General features: G+C 48.1%; 2 protein-coding genes across 2 annotated transcripts in view; one reads left to right on the top strand and one right to left on the bottom strand.

Annotated features, from left to right (window-relative positions):
- Positions 1 to 1273: 1273 nt before the first annotated feature.
- Positions 1274 to 7045, bottom strand: UTP11 (UTP11 small subunit processome component). The gene is made up of 8 exons (XM_082494206.1): positions 6791 to 7045; positions 6604 to 6665; positions 5869 to 5971; positions 5493 to 5606; positions 4664 to 4757; positions 4233 to 4363; positions 2190 to 2300; positions 1274 to 1561 (listed from the first exon to the last, which is right to left on the bottom strand). Exons 1-8 carry the CDS (start codon positions 6851 to 6853, stop codon positions 1478 to 1480), a joined length of 762 nt encoding a protein of 253 aa, XP_082350332.1. The 5' UTR covers positions 6854 to 7045; the 3' UTR covers positions 1274 to 1477.
- Positions 7046 to 7927: 882 nt separating this feature from the next.
- The window catches only part of FHL3 (four and a half LIM domains 3), a 30011-nt gene continuing 24260 nt past the window's right edge, over positions 7928 to 13678 (top strand). Inside the window, exon 1 of the mRNA XM_082494107.1 lies at positions 7928 to 7996. The gene's annotated coding sequence lies outside the window, so the exon portion shown is untranslated. The remainder of the gene's footprint in view (positions 7997 to 13678) is intronic.

Raw genomic sequence — 13678 nt, 5'->3', positions numbered from 1 at the left:
CGCCCGGCCACGGTGCGCTACTGCCCCCTCCCGGGGACGGGCGCTGCCGCCGCCGCTCCTGCCCGCGGCGGGAGGCGGCTGTCGCGGGGAAAAGCAGCTTTCCGTCCCGGGTGGGCTTTCCTGGGGGAGGACCAGGAGCCCGCCGGCCCCCGCGGCGAGTCTGGTGCTCCCTCCGGGCAGTCGGGCACTGGACGGTTCACCGCCGTTAACGGGGACATCGCCAACCTTCACCTCCCGCAGGAGAGCATCTCTGCCGCTTTTACCTCCCCTCATCCTTCCCAGAAAAAAAAATCCACCCCACAGTACTCGCTAACTTGGGGATCTTTGCAGTGGCAGAAACAATGGCTGAAGCTGCATTTTAGCACGTAACAAAGGTCACGTTTCATCTGGGAGAAGCTAGGAAAACTCCCAAAGTGGGAAGAGCTTGAGAAGAGCATCTTTTTTTTTTTTTTCACCATCTTGCATGGGCATGTGCTGCTTACTGGCATACACAGTACAAGCAAGCGAGATAAGAGGAGGAATGTTTACGCCCAGACTCTCAACTTGCCCGAACTGCTCCAGGACCCTCAAGGATGCGTCTTCATCACTTTCAGCTGAACCCCCCTTCCAACTACCAATGCTGCAAAAGAGCAACGTAAACAGAGGACAAACTTTTGTCCCGCAGTTGGCTCCTGCATCGTCTCTCCCTATGCATGAACTTCAGTATTGCCTCTGTTCAAGCCTGGTAGGCAACATGGGAAATTCAGTGTGGCACCGGCACTACCCCATCGTACAGGAGAAGAAAGAAAAAGCACAAACTGCTTCTCAGCTATGGAAATTATTCATAAAGGTGAAGTTTCTGTACAGTGGAAGAAACAATTCCCCACTGCTAGCACCATTCCAGAATAGTCTGGCTAATACAGTGCCTGAATTTAGCAACACACCCTTAGCAATGCCTTTACCTTCTTACATTTTAAAGTGAAATACTTTGTGCAGATAAAGCAGAATGACAAAATTAAAGGGGGGGGTGGGGAGTGATCAGAAAGACAGGAATTCAACTTTAACCTGCTTGAAAAGATAGCTAAAAAAGCTGACCTGAAATCTCTTCTGGTTTTGAATACGTTGTGGTCCATGTGCCGCAGAGCTGAACCAAACAATGCTGCAGCACCTTTTCTGTCCGTACGCTGCGTGCAACCCCTCTCCCACTCTTAATTTTGACCTTGTCTTTTCAAGGATTGTTTATGGTGCATATTACTAGGACATGCAGGCACCTCTTGTGGCTTCCCACTGTAAATACCAAGACAACCAACGCTCTGATTTATTAATCAATTAATTAGATACAATATATTTATGGCTACCACAGGCCCACAGCAATTTGTTTTAACAAAGTGTTAGGCTGCAGTGAAAAAACAAACTGATATGGTCTATCAGTCCTTCTTCTTAAGTAGAATCCTCTTTCTTTCTAAGCAAAGGCAGTAACAATTATTTAATAGAATGGCTAACGTTTCCGCTGAAATTTGAATTTGTATATAGCTGGACTATTTGTAGTCTCTTTCTTCACCTTTACTTTATGAGTTTTATCCTGGAAAAAAGAACAAGAGAAAATATTTGCTGGCATGTAAGAAGAAAAAAAAAAAGTAAACCACCCTCATATAAGTAAGAAAGTGCCTGTCTAAGGCTGACCCGGTATTAGGGGAAAATAGTCACTTTCCACTCTTTAGGTGGGAATTATGTTTTCATCTGCTTTTTTCACCTTTCGGTTGTCAGGCACAATCTGTTTTGGTCACAAGCACCAGTGAATGGCGAGTCCCACTGAGACAAATAATTTTTTTGTCATTGGGATTTTTAAGACCTTCTCATAACCTACAGAAATGGCTCCTTGCCTCTGCTACTTGGAAGTATTAACTTAGTACTTGAGAGGTGGCAACGGTGTTTTAGAAAAGACTTGTGAGCACCATTTCAAAGTTGAGTCTTTGTCCTTACTGACATGGTAAGAATTGGACTAGGACTAGCAGATACGATTTACTAGCTATGGCACAACTGGAATGCTTTATCTCCTCACTTTTTTCCATATTAAAATAGGACTACTTATTTTTAGGAATTATCTGGAAGCATCAGTATAAAATCAGAGTGAAGAATCGCATACATACTAAACTAGACCTAATGACCTTAACAAAACAGATTCAAAGAACCAGAACTAAATCCCTCACCAAAAGATCTTTACGCGTCTGGATTTTCTGTGCGATAACGAACATGGCCTTTTCTCTTTCAATGCGCTGCTTCAGGAGGTCATACTGATTCTTCCTTTGCTGGGCTAATTTCTGGAGAAAAATAAAAGAAGCATGTTTAAGACAGAGAGAGAAACAAGGCACTATGGTCTATAACTGACCTAATCCGAGGCACTGGGGCCTCACAAACATTTTTTTTACATTTTAAAATCATAATTACATTAAAGAATTCTGCTTCAATTGTGTGGCTGGATTCCAGAGAACTGTTTTAACATCTTGATTCTCATAGTGGAGGTTTTCTAGTTAGCACTTAATTCTTTGGGCTTGTTTCAATCTCCTAAATCCAAGCATAAAAAAATCTAACCGAGTTCAGATGCTGCGTAACCTTGTTCAGTAAGTGACGGGAATTTCATTTTTCTAAATCCCCTGAATTTCAGTGTTGAGTGCAAGTTAACTTTTAACTCCCTAATGTTTATCCCGGGAAGGGGGGGGGAAGAAAAGACCAGAGACCAATTCCTGAAGTGCTTAGGAATTGCACAGAGGCCTCCCAAAATGCAACTTGTTTGGTCATGTTTACTGAACAAGAGTGGATGGATGGCTTTCCCAGCACAAAAATGGTACTACTGCAGGTGTGATTTAAGTAATTAAATTAAGGAGAACAGATCCCAACATGCTTAAAATATGACTCAGACATTTAGAGGAGAAAACTTGTCAGTCTACAACTTGTCCAACTGCTTTACTGACAAGCCAAACTGAGAAAGCTGGCAAGAAGAAAGGGACCACAGGGCGTTTGTTATCTGACATCTGATTCAGAAAACAACAGGTTACAAATCTACCAATCAGCAATTTTAGACAGCTTTATTTTTACCTTACACATACCAACTCAAGCTTACAGGACTGCACAATATATCTAAACTAATTAAGCAGTATTTACAATGTTAAAGGCGAGCATAGCTACTTCTAGGACAGAAGTGCTGTGATATTAAAACATCAGAATCAGTAGATTGTGTAAGCAATTCACCCTGAAGGATCATGAAACACTTTAAATTAGGAAAGCCAAGAAGTAAGAATATAGCTTAAATGTCTTTAAGAAGAAAAGGGAGGAGACAAATCCTGAATCTCAAGCCACTTCAGGCTCAGAACCTAACTCAAAAATACCATGAGATCAGAAACCCAACAACAGATATGTCTACATTGGAATAAGCTTCTTCATATCCCTATTCAGGGGTGCAAGCGTTTTTGGGTGAGGTGTAAGGGGAGACTTAACAGTGGATACTGCAAAAATCACACTTAAACCTGCAGCAATCTAAGGAAAAGATAGCTGTATGTCATGTAACGGAGGAGAAATATATCAATTTTGCCAAGGAAACCGCGTAATCAGATCTATACCCTTCCTTTCTGGCCCACGCATCATAACTCTTGATATATAATCCACAGGGGCTGGGACACAACTGAACAAGTTCTCCATGTTGGTCCCAGAGAAGATTTGACTGTGGGCTCCAGGCACTTGATGATTAAGTGACATCCACCATAGTCTTGTGTCACCGATAAAAATTCTAAGAAAACAGAACAACTTTGTTCTCCTCCAAAATATTCCAATAAATCCTCTTTAATGCTTATTATAGAAAAGATGTAAAGCATTAACATCTGAGGGGGGGATCTTATCAATACTTGTAAATACTTAAAGGGAGGGTGCCAGGTAGATGAGAACAGTCTTTTTTCAGTGGTGCCCAGTGATACAGGTAACGGGCACAAACTTGAGCATAGGATGTTCCATTTAAACCTGAGGAGGGACTTCTCTCCTGTGCGGGCGGCAGAGCACTGGCACAGGCTGCCCAGAGGAGGTGGGGGAGTCTCCCACTCTGGAGACATTCCAAACCCGCCTGGACGCCGTCCTGTGCCCCTGCTGTAGGTGCCCCTGCTCTGGCAGGGGGTGGCACTGGATGAGCTCCAGAGGGCCCTTCCAACCCTGACCATTCTGAGATTCTGTGATTAAGAAAAGTACGGTACAAAGAGTGGCAGTACCTTTAAGTGAGCAGGCTCAGTAGCTCCTTTCAGTGTCTCTTTCTGCAAAGTTGCAATGGTTGGTCGGTTGTACACTCGACCTACGAGCTCTGGAACAGTATCCAGATGAGTTGCAATATCAAACTCCTGAACTACAAATAAAAAGAATTTTAGGAATAAACTCACATGGACTTCTTGGACTAATGCTCAACAAACCTTCCAAACATGTAGCTTAAGTACAGTCAGCAGTGGAAGCCTGAGCAACATAGCTCCTGCAGAACTGAGGTCTTATCTAGTAATCAAAAGAGATTTCTAGAGCACCCAAATTATTAGTCTGGGAAAAAAAACACACTTTTTTGATTATAACAGTATAAAGACATCAAGATGATACTATTTTAAACAGCCCACAATAAAACACAACAGTTTTCTGATAAAACCCACTTAAGTCTTACCTTCTTTTTTGGTATCAAGAAAAAACACGTGCTTGTTGGGACTCTTCCCCTCAGCATCCAGCAGATGGAGCTCCGACTTCAGCCTCTCGATTTTCTGCAGGAAAGAAAAGATAAGCTGTTTTGCCAAACATCCATAACAAGGTAAATTATGTCTCCCTGAAGTAAATTCCTGTTTGTTTCTCAAGCATCTGAACTCTTCCTTCCTTTTTAATCTTTGAAAATATATCTAGTTTGTATTTATGTCATGTCTTAATAACCTTTTTGAGTAGAGGTTAACAGTAATTTCTGGTATTACCCAACCAAATATGTACAAATCAATTTTCAAAACAGTAATTTGTCTGTATGGCAGACAAAGTAGGAATAATTACCATGAAATCACAAGCAAAAATACCAAGGAAAATTCAAAGCTGACTTTCTTTAATTTTTTATCTGTGGTGATGATGGGGGGATCAAGATCAGAGCATAAAACACTTTCAAAAGCGGGTAATATTTCTGTTGATTGCCTTCCTACCATATTCAAACAACCCACTTCAGTAACAATAACCCTCACTTCTTTATAAATGAGAAGCAAGAACACATTTAATGTCTGAAATTTACATCAGAAATTATTGTGTTTTATAACAATGCATAGCATTATCTTTATTATTTAGTATACCTTCAGGTTCTATATACAGAGCTCCACTGACATTTCCATCTATCACTTCCAGTATTACACAAATCAGATTTCACTAAACATAAACACAATAACCACCACCACCACCAAAAAAAAAAACCACAATAACAAGACCGATTTTGAGTAAACTGGAAAACCAAAAAAGTGAAGTATTACCTTGGCTTCTGCCACTCTTTTCATTTCCACATATTTAATATCCTGTGTCCTCATCAGTTTCACCTGTTCGGGGGTCACTTCATCCTTTGGCTGCTTTATTACGTGAACTCCATCCTACAACCAGACGGAACACAGCACTTGCAGACAGACACCATTCTAGCTATAGCGTACTATGGGTCCTAATAACAAAAGCACAAGAATCTTTTTGTCTTCTGCCCCTCACTTTCTTCAAAGCCTTCTGCAGGCATCAAATCAAATCTGCTAATTTGTTTACTAATTCATAAATTAAAAACAAAACAAGGTAGGAAGAAAAAGAAAAAGATGTTACTTAGAGCAACAGAGTGTAAGCCTGCTGGAAGGCAATTTAGAATCTCACCTGGAGCTCTGCACGTATCATTTTAAAGTAGAACTCATCAGGATTCTTGTCCAGAGCTTTCTTTTGAAGTGCTCTGAGGGCATTCTGTTTCTTGTGATAGTCACTGGGGAAAACAAACAAACAGAAGATGTTCAGCAGTTTCTCCATGTTCACCCTCCCTGATGAGATTCTAAGTCTTCAAAGTGGTGCACAGAGCTCGAGACAGCAGAAAAGGCTCCACGTATAGAGCTGGTCACCAACACACAACTTTAGCTTTACAGTTTACTCCTTAACAAAGTTGGAAATGAACAGTGTCCAACAGTAAGCATTACAATGGAAACACATTCACCCATTCTGTAATGCTTACTGAGCTGCTTAGGTCTGCCAGATGGTCTGCAGAATCCACCGCTATCGATGAAAGATAACACTTATAAGTTTTGAGTTCACCACCACAACAACAATTTTGAGAGGCCTTCGCCCTCCGTGTCCCCTTTCTCCCGACTCGACCACAGGGATATTCTGCCGCCTGTTCGCGCTGTCTTCGTCTCTGTGAAGGTGTCCGCTGGGGCCCGCTACCGCCGCTCCTCGCGCCGCCGCGAACACCGGCTCTTCGCACCGGCTCTGCACAGCGCGCTCCGGCCCGAGGGCCGCGCTCGGGAGCCCGGTGAAAGCCCCGGCGCCGCTCCCCCCCCCGCGGGGCCGGGCCCGCACCCCACGCCCAGCCCCGAGCCCTCCCCGGGCGGCGGCCTGACTCACTCGGCGCGGAGCCTGTAGTCCTTCTTCTTCTCCAGCAAGCCCAGCTTCCTCCGTGAGGCGGGCTAGGAGAAAAGGCAGGGAGCGCCATGGGCGGCCGCCGCCACCGGCCATGGGCGGCGCGGCGCGGCCCGGCGCGGGACAGCCTGGCCGAGGCGGACGGCGGCCCAGCCCGGCCCGGCGCACTGACCTGTGCCCGCTCGCGGTGCGGGCGCTGCCCCGACTTGGCGGCTTTCCTGAAAGCGGCCGACATGGCGGCGGGCGGCGGCGGCCTCCACTCGCCTCACTCGAGCCTCCCAACCCACCGCGGTACCACGCTCTGCTCTGCTCTGCTCTGCTCTGCTCTGCTCTGCTCTGCTCTGCTCTGCCCCAGCCCGCCTTGCAGTGCCCCCGCTCTGCCCGGCCGCTCCCGCCCAGCCCGGTGCCGCCGCCGCCGCCCTGAGCCACGCTCCGCCGCTGTGCACGGGCCGGAAGGGGCGGGGCCTCGGGGTGAGGGGTCGTGCGCGAGGCTCGCCGGGAGGTGGCGCCGTCTCCATGGCGACGGCGGGGACCGGGCGCAGCCCGTTAAGCCGCGGCAGCGCTGGGTGGGCGGGAAGCCGGACCGGCTCGCCCCCCCCCCCGGGGCAGGGGAGCCTCTGCCGGCGTACGGCGCCGAAGGGACCCGCGGCGTTTCCCGCCGCCGAACCCGCTCGGGAGATTCGGGCCCGGGCGGGAGGGGCTCCGGGCGGGTTGAGTTGAATGATCCCACCGTCGTCGAGGGTCCCGGGCTCCCGCTCGCCCTGTGCGGGGCTTGTCTGCGTCCGCCCGCGGCGGGCCGGGCTCTGAGCCGCAGCCCCGGTGACCGGTGCGGGCAGACGGCCGGGCTTCGCGGCGAGGGAGAGCTCCTGGGGCTGCCCTGCGTCCGCCGCCAGGAGCCCGGCCGCGGACTTTGCTGTTCGTCCGCTGCCCGCCGGCCCTCCCGGCGCCCGCCGCTCCCCCTCCGCCTCGCGGGCGGCCCCGCGCCTCGCCGAGCGACGGGGAAGCGAGCGGGCTCCGAGGTGGCCGCTCGGAAGCGAACGGGGAGCTGAAGGGGTCAGTGCCGGGACGGGGGTGCCGCCGCGCACCGCTGTTCTCGGGGCTGGGGACAAGCGGTCGCGGTGCCGGGGCGCACGGACGCCTGGGCTGGCCGGAGCCTCCCGCTTGCAGTCGTACTCCCCGCCCGGCTCCCGGAGCGAGCGGCTGTGCGGGGCGGGCACCGCCTGGCCGAGCCCGCCGCCCCCGGCTCATCCCGCCGCCCCTCAGCCCCGCCCCGGGCGGGGCCGGGCTCCGCGCCGCGGGGCCGGGGAGCAGCGCCGAGCCGCGCCGGGCCACCGCCGGGGCGAGCAGCGAGCGGGCGCGGTCCCGGGACGCCGACCAGGTGGGACGGGCGGCGGCGGGGGGGGAGACTGGGCCGGCGGCGGGAGCCGCTGCCGCCCGCTTTGGCCCCCGCGGGTGCGGGCGGGGGCGGGGGTCGCCCCGGAGGAGCGGGCGGCGGGAGGGACGGTGCCGCTGTGGCGCTGCCCTGGGACAGGGCGTCCCGCGGGAGCCCGGCCGGGTGTGCTTTGTCGATCCCCGGGATGGAGCTGGCTCGCAGAGCTCTGCTCCGGTCTGCTCTGGGAAGCACAGCTTACGCCGCTCTCTAAAAGAAAAAAAAAAATCTTTCGGCCGCGTCTCTTTCCCAGACTGTAAAGTTGCAATGCCTAAGCTGTACTGTATTAAGAAAGCTTTGAAACTTTACCCAACCAGTAAACTTAGAAGTAAACTTAGAAGTAAACTTAAACCAAATGATCAAACGTGGTACAGAGAATTTTTCAACACATCCTAAATGGTTGCTATGTTTCCAGAGAGTCCCAGGGTAGGTATGGGGAAAGACTACGCGAAGCCTTGCGTGTGTGTGTGTTAAACAAAGGCTCCAAAGGCACAGTTTGAATCTTGCTTTTAAAAAATAGCTCAGCATCTTTTCAAAATGTTCTTTTTACTGAACACCGTTTTAACACAGTTTTGCTTCAGATTGCGATGTTTTCTTACAGGTAATGTTTTCTTTTTTGGTTTCCAGTTTTGTTGGTATTTTGTACTTGTGGTTACATTAAGCACTTTGACTCTTTCATGATGTTTCATGGAAGTGTTGGATGTACTTTATAGTTAGCCTGGGTGAAGCATGTTAGTAGGAATTACTCTCCACTGACTCAAAGCTTCAATGGTGGAGTTACCTGCGATGGTGGTTGCTTATCTTCAAGTGCAGGCTTTGATACTGAGGTCTCTATACTTAAATTTGAATTTAATACATCCACTGTTTCCCAGTTTTGAAAATCATAAAGAAATCTTTCCAGAGTGGGAAACCTATTACAGTAGCACAGGGAAGGCCGCCCTAGACCGGGCTGAAGGTCTGGTGAACTGCGAGAGAAGAGTTCAGGGAGACTTCTGACTCTTCTACCAAGCATTAGAAATTTGTGTCCCTTCTGGCTGCTGTGAATGTCTGATTGTCTAATATTCCTTTACTGTTAATTTTTGAGAAGCGTTTTCTTGGATGTTTCCTTAGGAGTCTCTCATATTTAAGTATCTCCCTTTGGCACGAGTAGTATTTTTATGGTGTTCACAAAGGTGTTGAAGCCGCCTCATTTCCCTAATTTGCTTTGTCAGAATGTGGTTTAACTTCCTGATAGGCAGGCCACCAGCAGGAAAGGGGAAATCCGACATTTCTCCTGTCTTATTTTTGTGCCGTTTTCTTTCCTTTTCCTAGGATGGAGAGCGTGTGGTTCTCTTGCTTCTCCAGCTGTCTGTTTCCTTAGAGGCATGGAGTTGTGACCGTTAGTTTAATCCTTACACAGCTAGGTCTGTAATTTTGTATACTTTTCAGACTGGTGGCATAGCATAGGAGACAAAAATACAGGTAATATAGTTAGTTGTGGGCACTAATTAGAGGGGATGCTCTACAGCGAAATGTATGTTTTGTAATAAGAACATCTTATACCTGTACATAATGAGTGGTGGGCGCACACCAAAGGCAAAGTCGTCCTTGGAAATATCCAGAATTCCCTCGCAGGAAGCCATGTGAACAGTTCCATGGTCTCAGCTTCTGGAGCACCACTGTTTCTCCATGTTGGATGTTTTTGAGGTGGTGCTTGGGGGGAAAATCTGTGCATCTTCCCCTGCCTGCAGAATAGCATCTGAAGAGCTGAGCAGTGACTCATGTGCTGAAGGTCAGGCTGGTTCCTTGGTCTTTGGGAGGATGGTAGGTCGCTGATGTTCCCTCTGCAGGATCTGCAGCACGTCTGCTGTCAGCTCTGCTTCCTGTTTACGCTGCAGTTGGGTTTACAGTGGGCTCTGGAGCAGCTGCGCTGCCCGGGGACACAGCTGGCAGCTGGGTGGCTCAGCTCTCCGAGATCGTCATGGGGAAGGAAGGCAGGAGTCTCTTTCTTCGCCCCCGTCATTGTGGTTGCCCTTACCATGCATGTTGTTTTTTTTTTTTTCTGTAGAGTACCAGCCTTGTGTGGCTGTGGGCAGTGTTGAGTAGTCAGTAGACTTCTGAGGTGTATGAGCTCACTGATGTTCTTTTGGGTTTCGGACCTGGCAGCTTTAAGATGGAGGTGAACCCTTAACTGATGGAGCCAGGAAAAACTTCTCTGGGGGCAGGTTACTGAAATTCCCAGTGCACCAACTTTGGAAGCGCTTGATTCTGTTCGCAGCCAGGACTTGCTTGCTCTATTGCTTGCTCTGTGAGGTGGGATGCTTTCTACTGTGTTCCTAATTGTGGCTGAGCTGATACTGTTACATGGCCTGCTGTTTTTTGAAATGCCGGCAGGAAAACGGAATAAATTGATTGCTCTTAGTGCTCAGGTGATTCCCGGCCCCTCTCCCGTTGATGCTAATCACAGCCCTGATACACAGGATTTTCATGGTGGCCCACTTGAGTCCTCGTTCATGTCTGTGGGATTTTCACTGTCCTTAGCTTGCATGAGGTCATGCTTGAAGAGCCCTAATTGCAGCAGTAGCCTCAGGAGAGAGATGTGAGTGCAAACCTTTTTGCCTCTGCCTCACATTTTGCGTGAAACAGCTTCCACAGACAAAGAAGGTGTTTACGAAAAACTGGGGACTGACTGCCTGGCTGATCTGAATAAAAGCCAAACTTCTTAACTAGACAAATGGCTTCATAATTTCTTGTAATTGCTCAAGTAAGGAAACCATTTCTACCCTGGTGTTCATTATTCAGTATTTTTGGTTGACATCTGCTGTTCTTGGATTGCCTGTGCCCACTGTGGAGCACCCAGCGTGGTCTGGCAAGAAGGTGGTGCGAACGACACTTGCAGTTCTGCTGTGCATTTGACTCCAGAGTGCAAGCTGCTACGCCTCATTCCTAAGAGGACTCTGACCATTTCTGCTGAAACAGGTGTAATTTCTATGGCCAAACTGGAAAATTAACAGAGAACTTGACAATGTTTTGCCTGGTGGTGTCATGAAAACAAAAATAAAAAGAAAAGAGAAAAAAAGGACACTTACAACAAGAGACACCAGCTGCATCTAGGAAAAGGAAAAGACCAGTTGTTAGGGGCAGAGAAACTTTACCAGTATTCTTTAATCTTCAGGTTACTACCAAGAGTTTAGGATCACTTTTAAAGGGTGGGAGGTTCAAGTACGAGGGCTGAGAGTTTGTGAGCAGAGGGGCTCAGCTGCACATGCCGTGCTGGTTTCAAAGGGACGTGGGTCCCGCAGGCAGGCTTGGCTGCTCTGGCTGTGCTCGTGAAGCAGCTGCCGTGAATCTGCACAGCATTCCCTGTTCTGCAGCCGTTCGCTGGGGGAGGAGGTGGCATTTCCCACGAAGGCTGACAGGTAGCTGCCAGACTTTGTCCACGAAGAAGTGGTGGGTCTTTAGCTACAGTTGGAAAGAAAAATGATGCAGTTGCTGAGAAAAGTCTGTGGTCTTTGTTTCTTCTCTTCCTTCCGTTTTGCACTGGTTTTGCCAGGTGTAAAATACAATTGTCAGCAGTTTACAGGGAGGCGGAGTGTCAGTTTTCCTGTTGAAGAAAATATCAAGGGTCTGATTGTGAAAGGAAAGGGGAAACGGAAGAATGCCACATGGCTTCCACCTTCCTGTGTTTCATCCTAGCAGAATTGCCTCTGCGGAGTGACTTACTGTCTGTCTGTTGATATTTACTGAATGGAGAACACTTTCAACAAATGATTCTGCCCTTGCTCAACAGGAGCCTGCTGAGAGGATAGTATTACCCTGGGAGGAATCAGAAAGACATGTCCATTATGGCTAGTGTTAATAAGTTATATTAATAGTTAATTAAGAGTTATTTAGAAATGTGTTAACACAGAATCCAAATAGTGATGCAATAGAAATCCTGAAACTTATGTTCTTGTCCTTAGTGCAGTCTCACTTCGGCTTTATTTGGCCTGTGGTCATCTGACTGTTAACATTAACTCACATCATTTTTTTATCTGGCTCTGAATATATTACTGTAGATCGGCCTAGGCTTGCAAGCTGCAGAGTTCTACAAAGTATTTCAAAGTTCTCAAATGCAAAAGAAAAAATTCTTAAATCAGCACCATGGATAAATATTGACACTAGACCCTTCTGATTGGTGTCATCGCTGGACTAAAGTTGTTGACGTTTGTGCCCAACCTGCCCAGTGCCAGTTCTGTTCAGGAATATAAATTATGTTCCAGCGCCAACCTGGTGGCTGATGCCAGGAACATAATCTTTACTGCTTCCTAACTTAGTTTTGAATGTCTGAGCTATAAGCCCGAGGAATGTGCTGTATCTAACCTGGAGCTGTTAGCAGCCTCCAATGTCATAAATCCAGTGAGTGGAGAAGCCAGTGCAGGTGACTGGACAGCTGGAGCTGTTCTCCTGACACATGAGGGGAAAAGGGACCTCTGAATAGCTCAAGGAAACGCTCGGTGTTGCTGGAACGGCTGTGGATCTGCTTCCCTAGTGCTTCCTGCAGCACATGTTACACTTGACCCTGCCAGCGCTAAACGCCAATAGGAGTCAAGTCATTGTCCCCAGTGGCAGATTAAACTGCTTGGCCATTGTTGAGAGTCCAAGATTTTCCTCTCTCACCCTGTTTAAATGATGTGCAGCCAAAGTAAACATGAGCTAATAAAAAACGTAGAGATAACAGATACGGACTAGCTGTTGTAGACTAAATGGGCGTGATGTAGCACAAAGATGCGTGAGTTTCGCTTACATCTTTTCTGCTTTAGTTTTGAAGCTCGATTACTTGAAAAAGAAGTGGTACAGATCAAGTATAACTTTCTTTCTGTTGTGATAGGGGAACTGTCTTTATGTGTAAAATATTCCTCTGAATAAGAAAGGGATCTGTTCAGCTGCCGGGGATGTAGCGCCTGCCTTGTGGGGTCTGGCGCGTGAGCCCCAGGCTAACACTTTCTCACTTGAGAGCTGGAAGTGCTGTGGCAGTCCCTGCAGCTTTGGAGTCTTCTATTTCCCCACAGTCCATTTCCTTGTTGGCAATAAGTGCATTTTCAGCTGACTTTTTACCTTTTCATTTACTCAGTACACGGCCTGTGAAGGCCACTGCTGTAAGATAACATTGAGATTAGTACTCTGCAGGGGGTTGTAAGGAGGTGATGTATCTACATGGCTATCAGGAGTGCCTAAACTTATGGCAAAGTGAAGAATGAGATAGTGAGAAGATCAAAAATCTTTCCATGTGTGAAGCCACCGTGGAGTGACAGGTGTTGGATTGTCCCTGTGTTCCTGTGGCGCAGTGCTGTTGAACGCTGTGTTACATTATAAAAGGTGCTGAAGTGAATAGCTGGAGAGGTACTATAACTGTTTGGATATACAACTGTTTTAAGTGCTGGTACATTGCCAGCATACGTAATCTCTGTGTGTCTGAAGATGACTGACCCACTGAAGTCCTTGCGCAGCGGCTTTCCTTGCTGTCCCCTTCCCGAAGCCTGGGTTGGCGTGCCTTCAGCGCTGGTGGGATGCTGCGGTTTCACACGCTGTCCTCTGGCCTCGTCTGTAGGGGAATGGCAAGCAGTGATCAAAAGGTTACAGAGGAACTGAGGGCTGAGCGTGTGATACGAC

This window comes from Vanellus vanellus, assembly GCF_965231255.1.
Source record: "Vanellus vanellus genome assembly, chromosome: 22".
NCBI lineage: Eukaryota > Metazoa > Chordata > Aves > Charadriiformes > Charadriidae > Vanellus > Vanellus vanellus.
This window is presented reverse-complemented; position numbering and strand designations above follow the sequence as displayed.

Coding starts and splice junctions, on each gene's coding strand:
- UTP11 (XM_082494206.1), bottom strand. CDS start 6,853: ATGTCGGCCGCTTTCAGGAAAGCCGCCAAGTCGGGGCAGCGCCCGCAC. Junction 4,758..5,492: donor AAAGAGTGGCAGAAGCCAAG/GTAATACTTCAC, acceptor TCTTTCCTGCAG/AAAATCGAGAGGCTGAAGTC. Junction 1,562..2,189: donor AGACGCGTAAAGATCTTTTG/GTGAGGGATTTA, acceptor TCTTTTTTCCAG/GATAAAACTCATAAAGTAAA.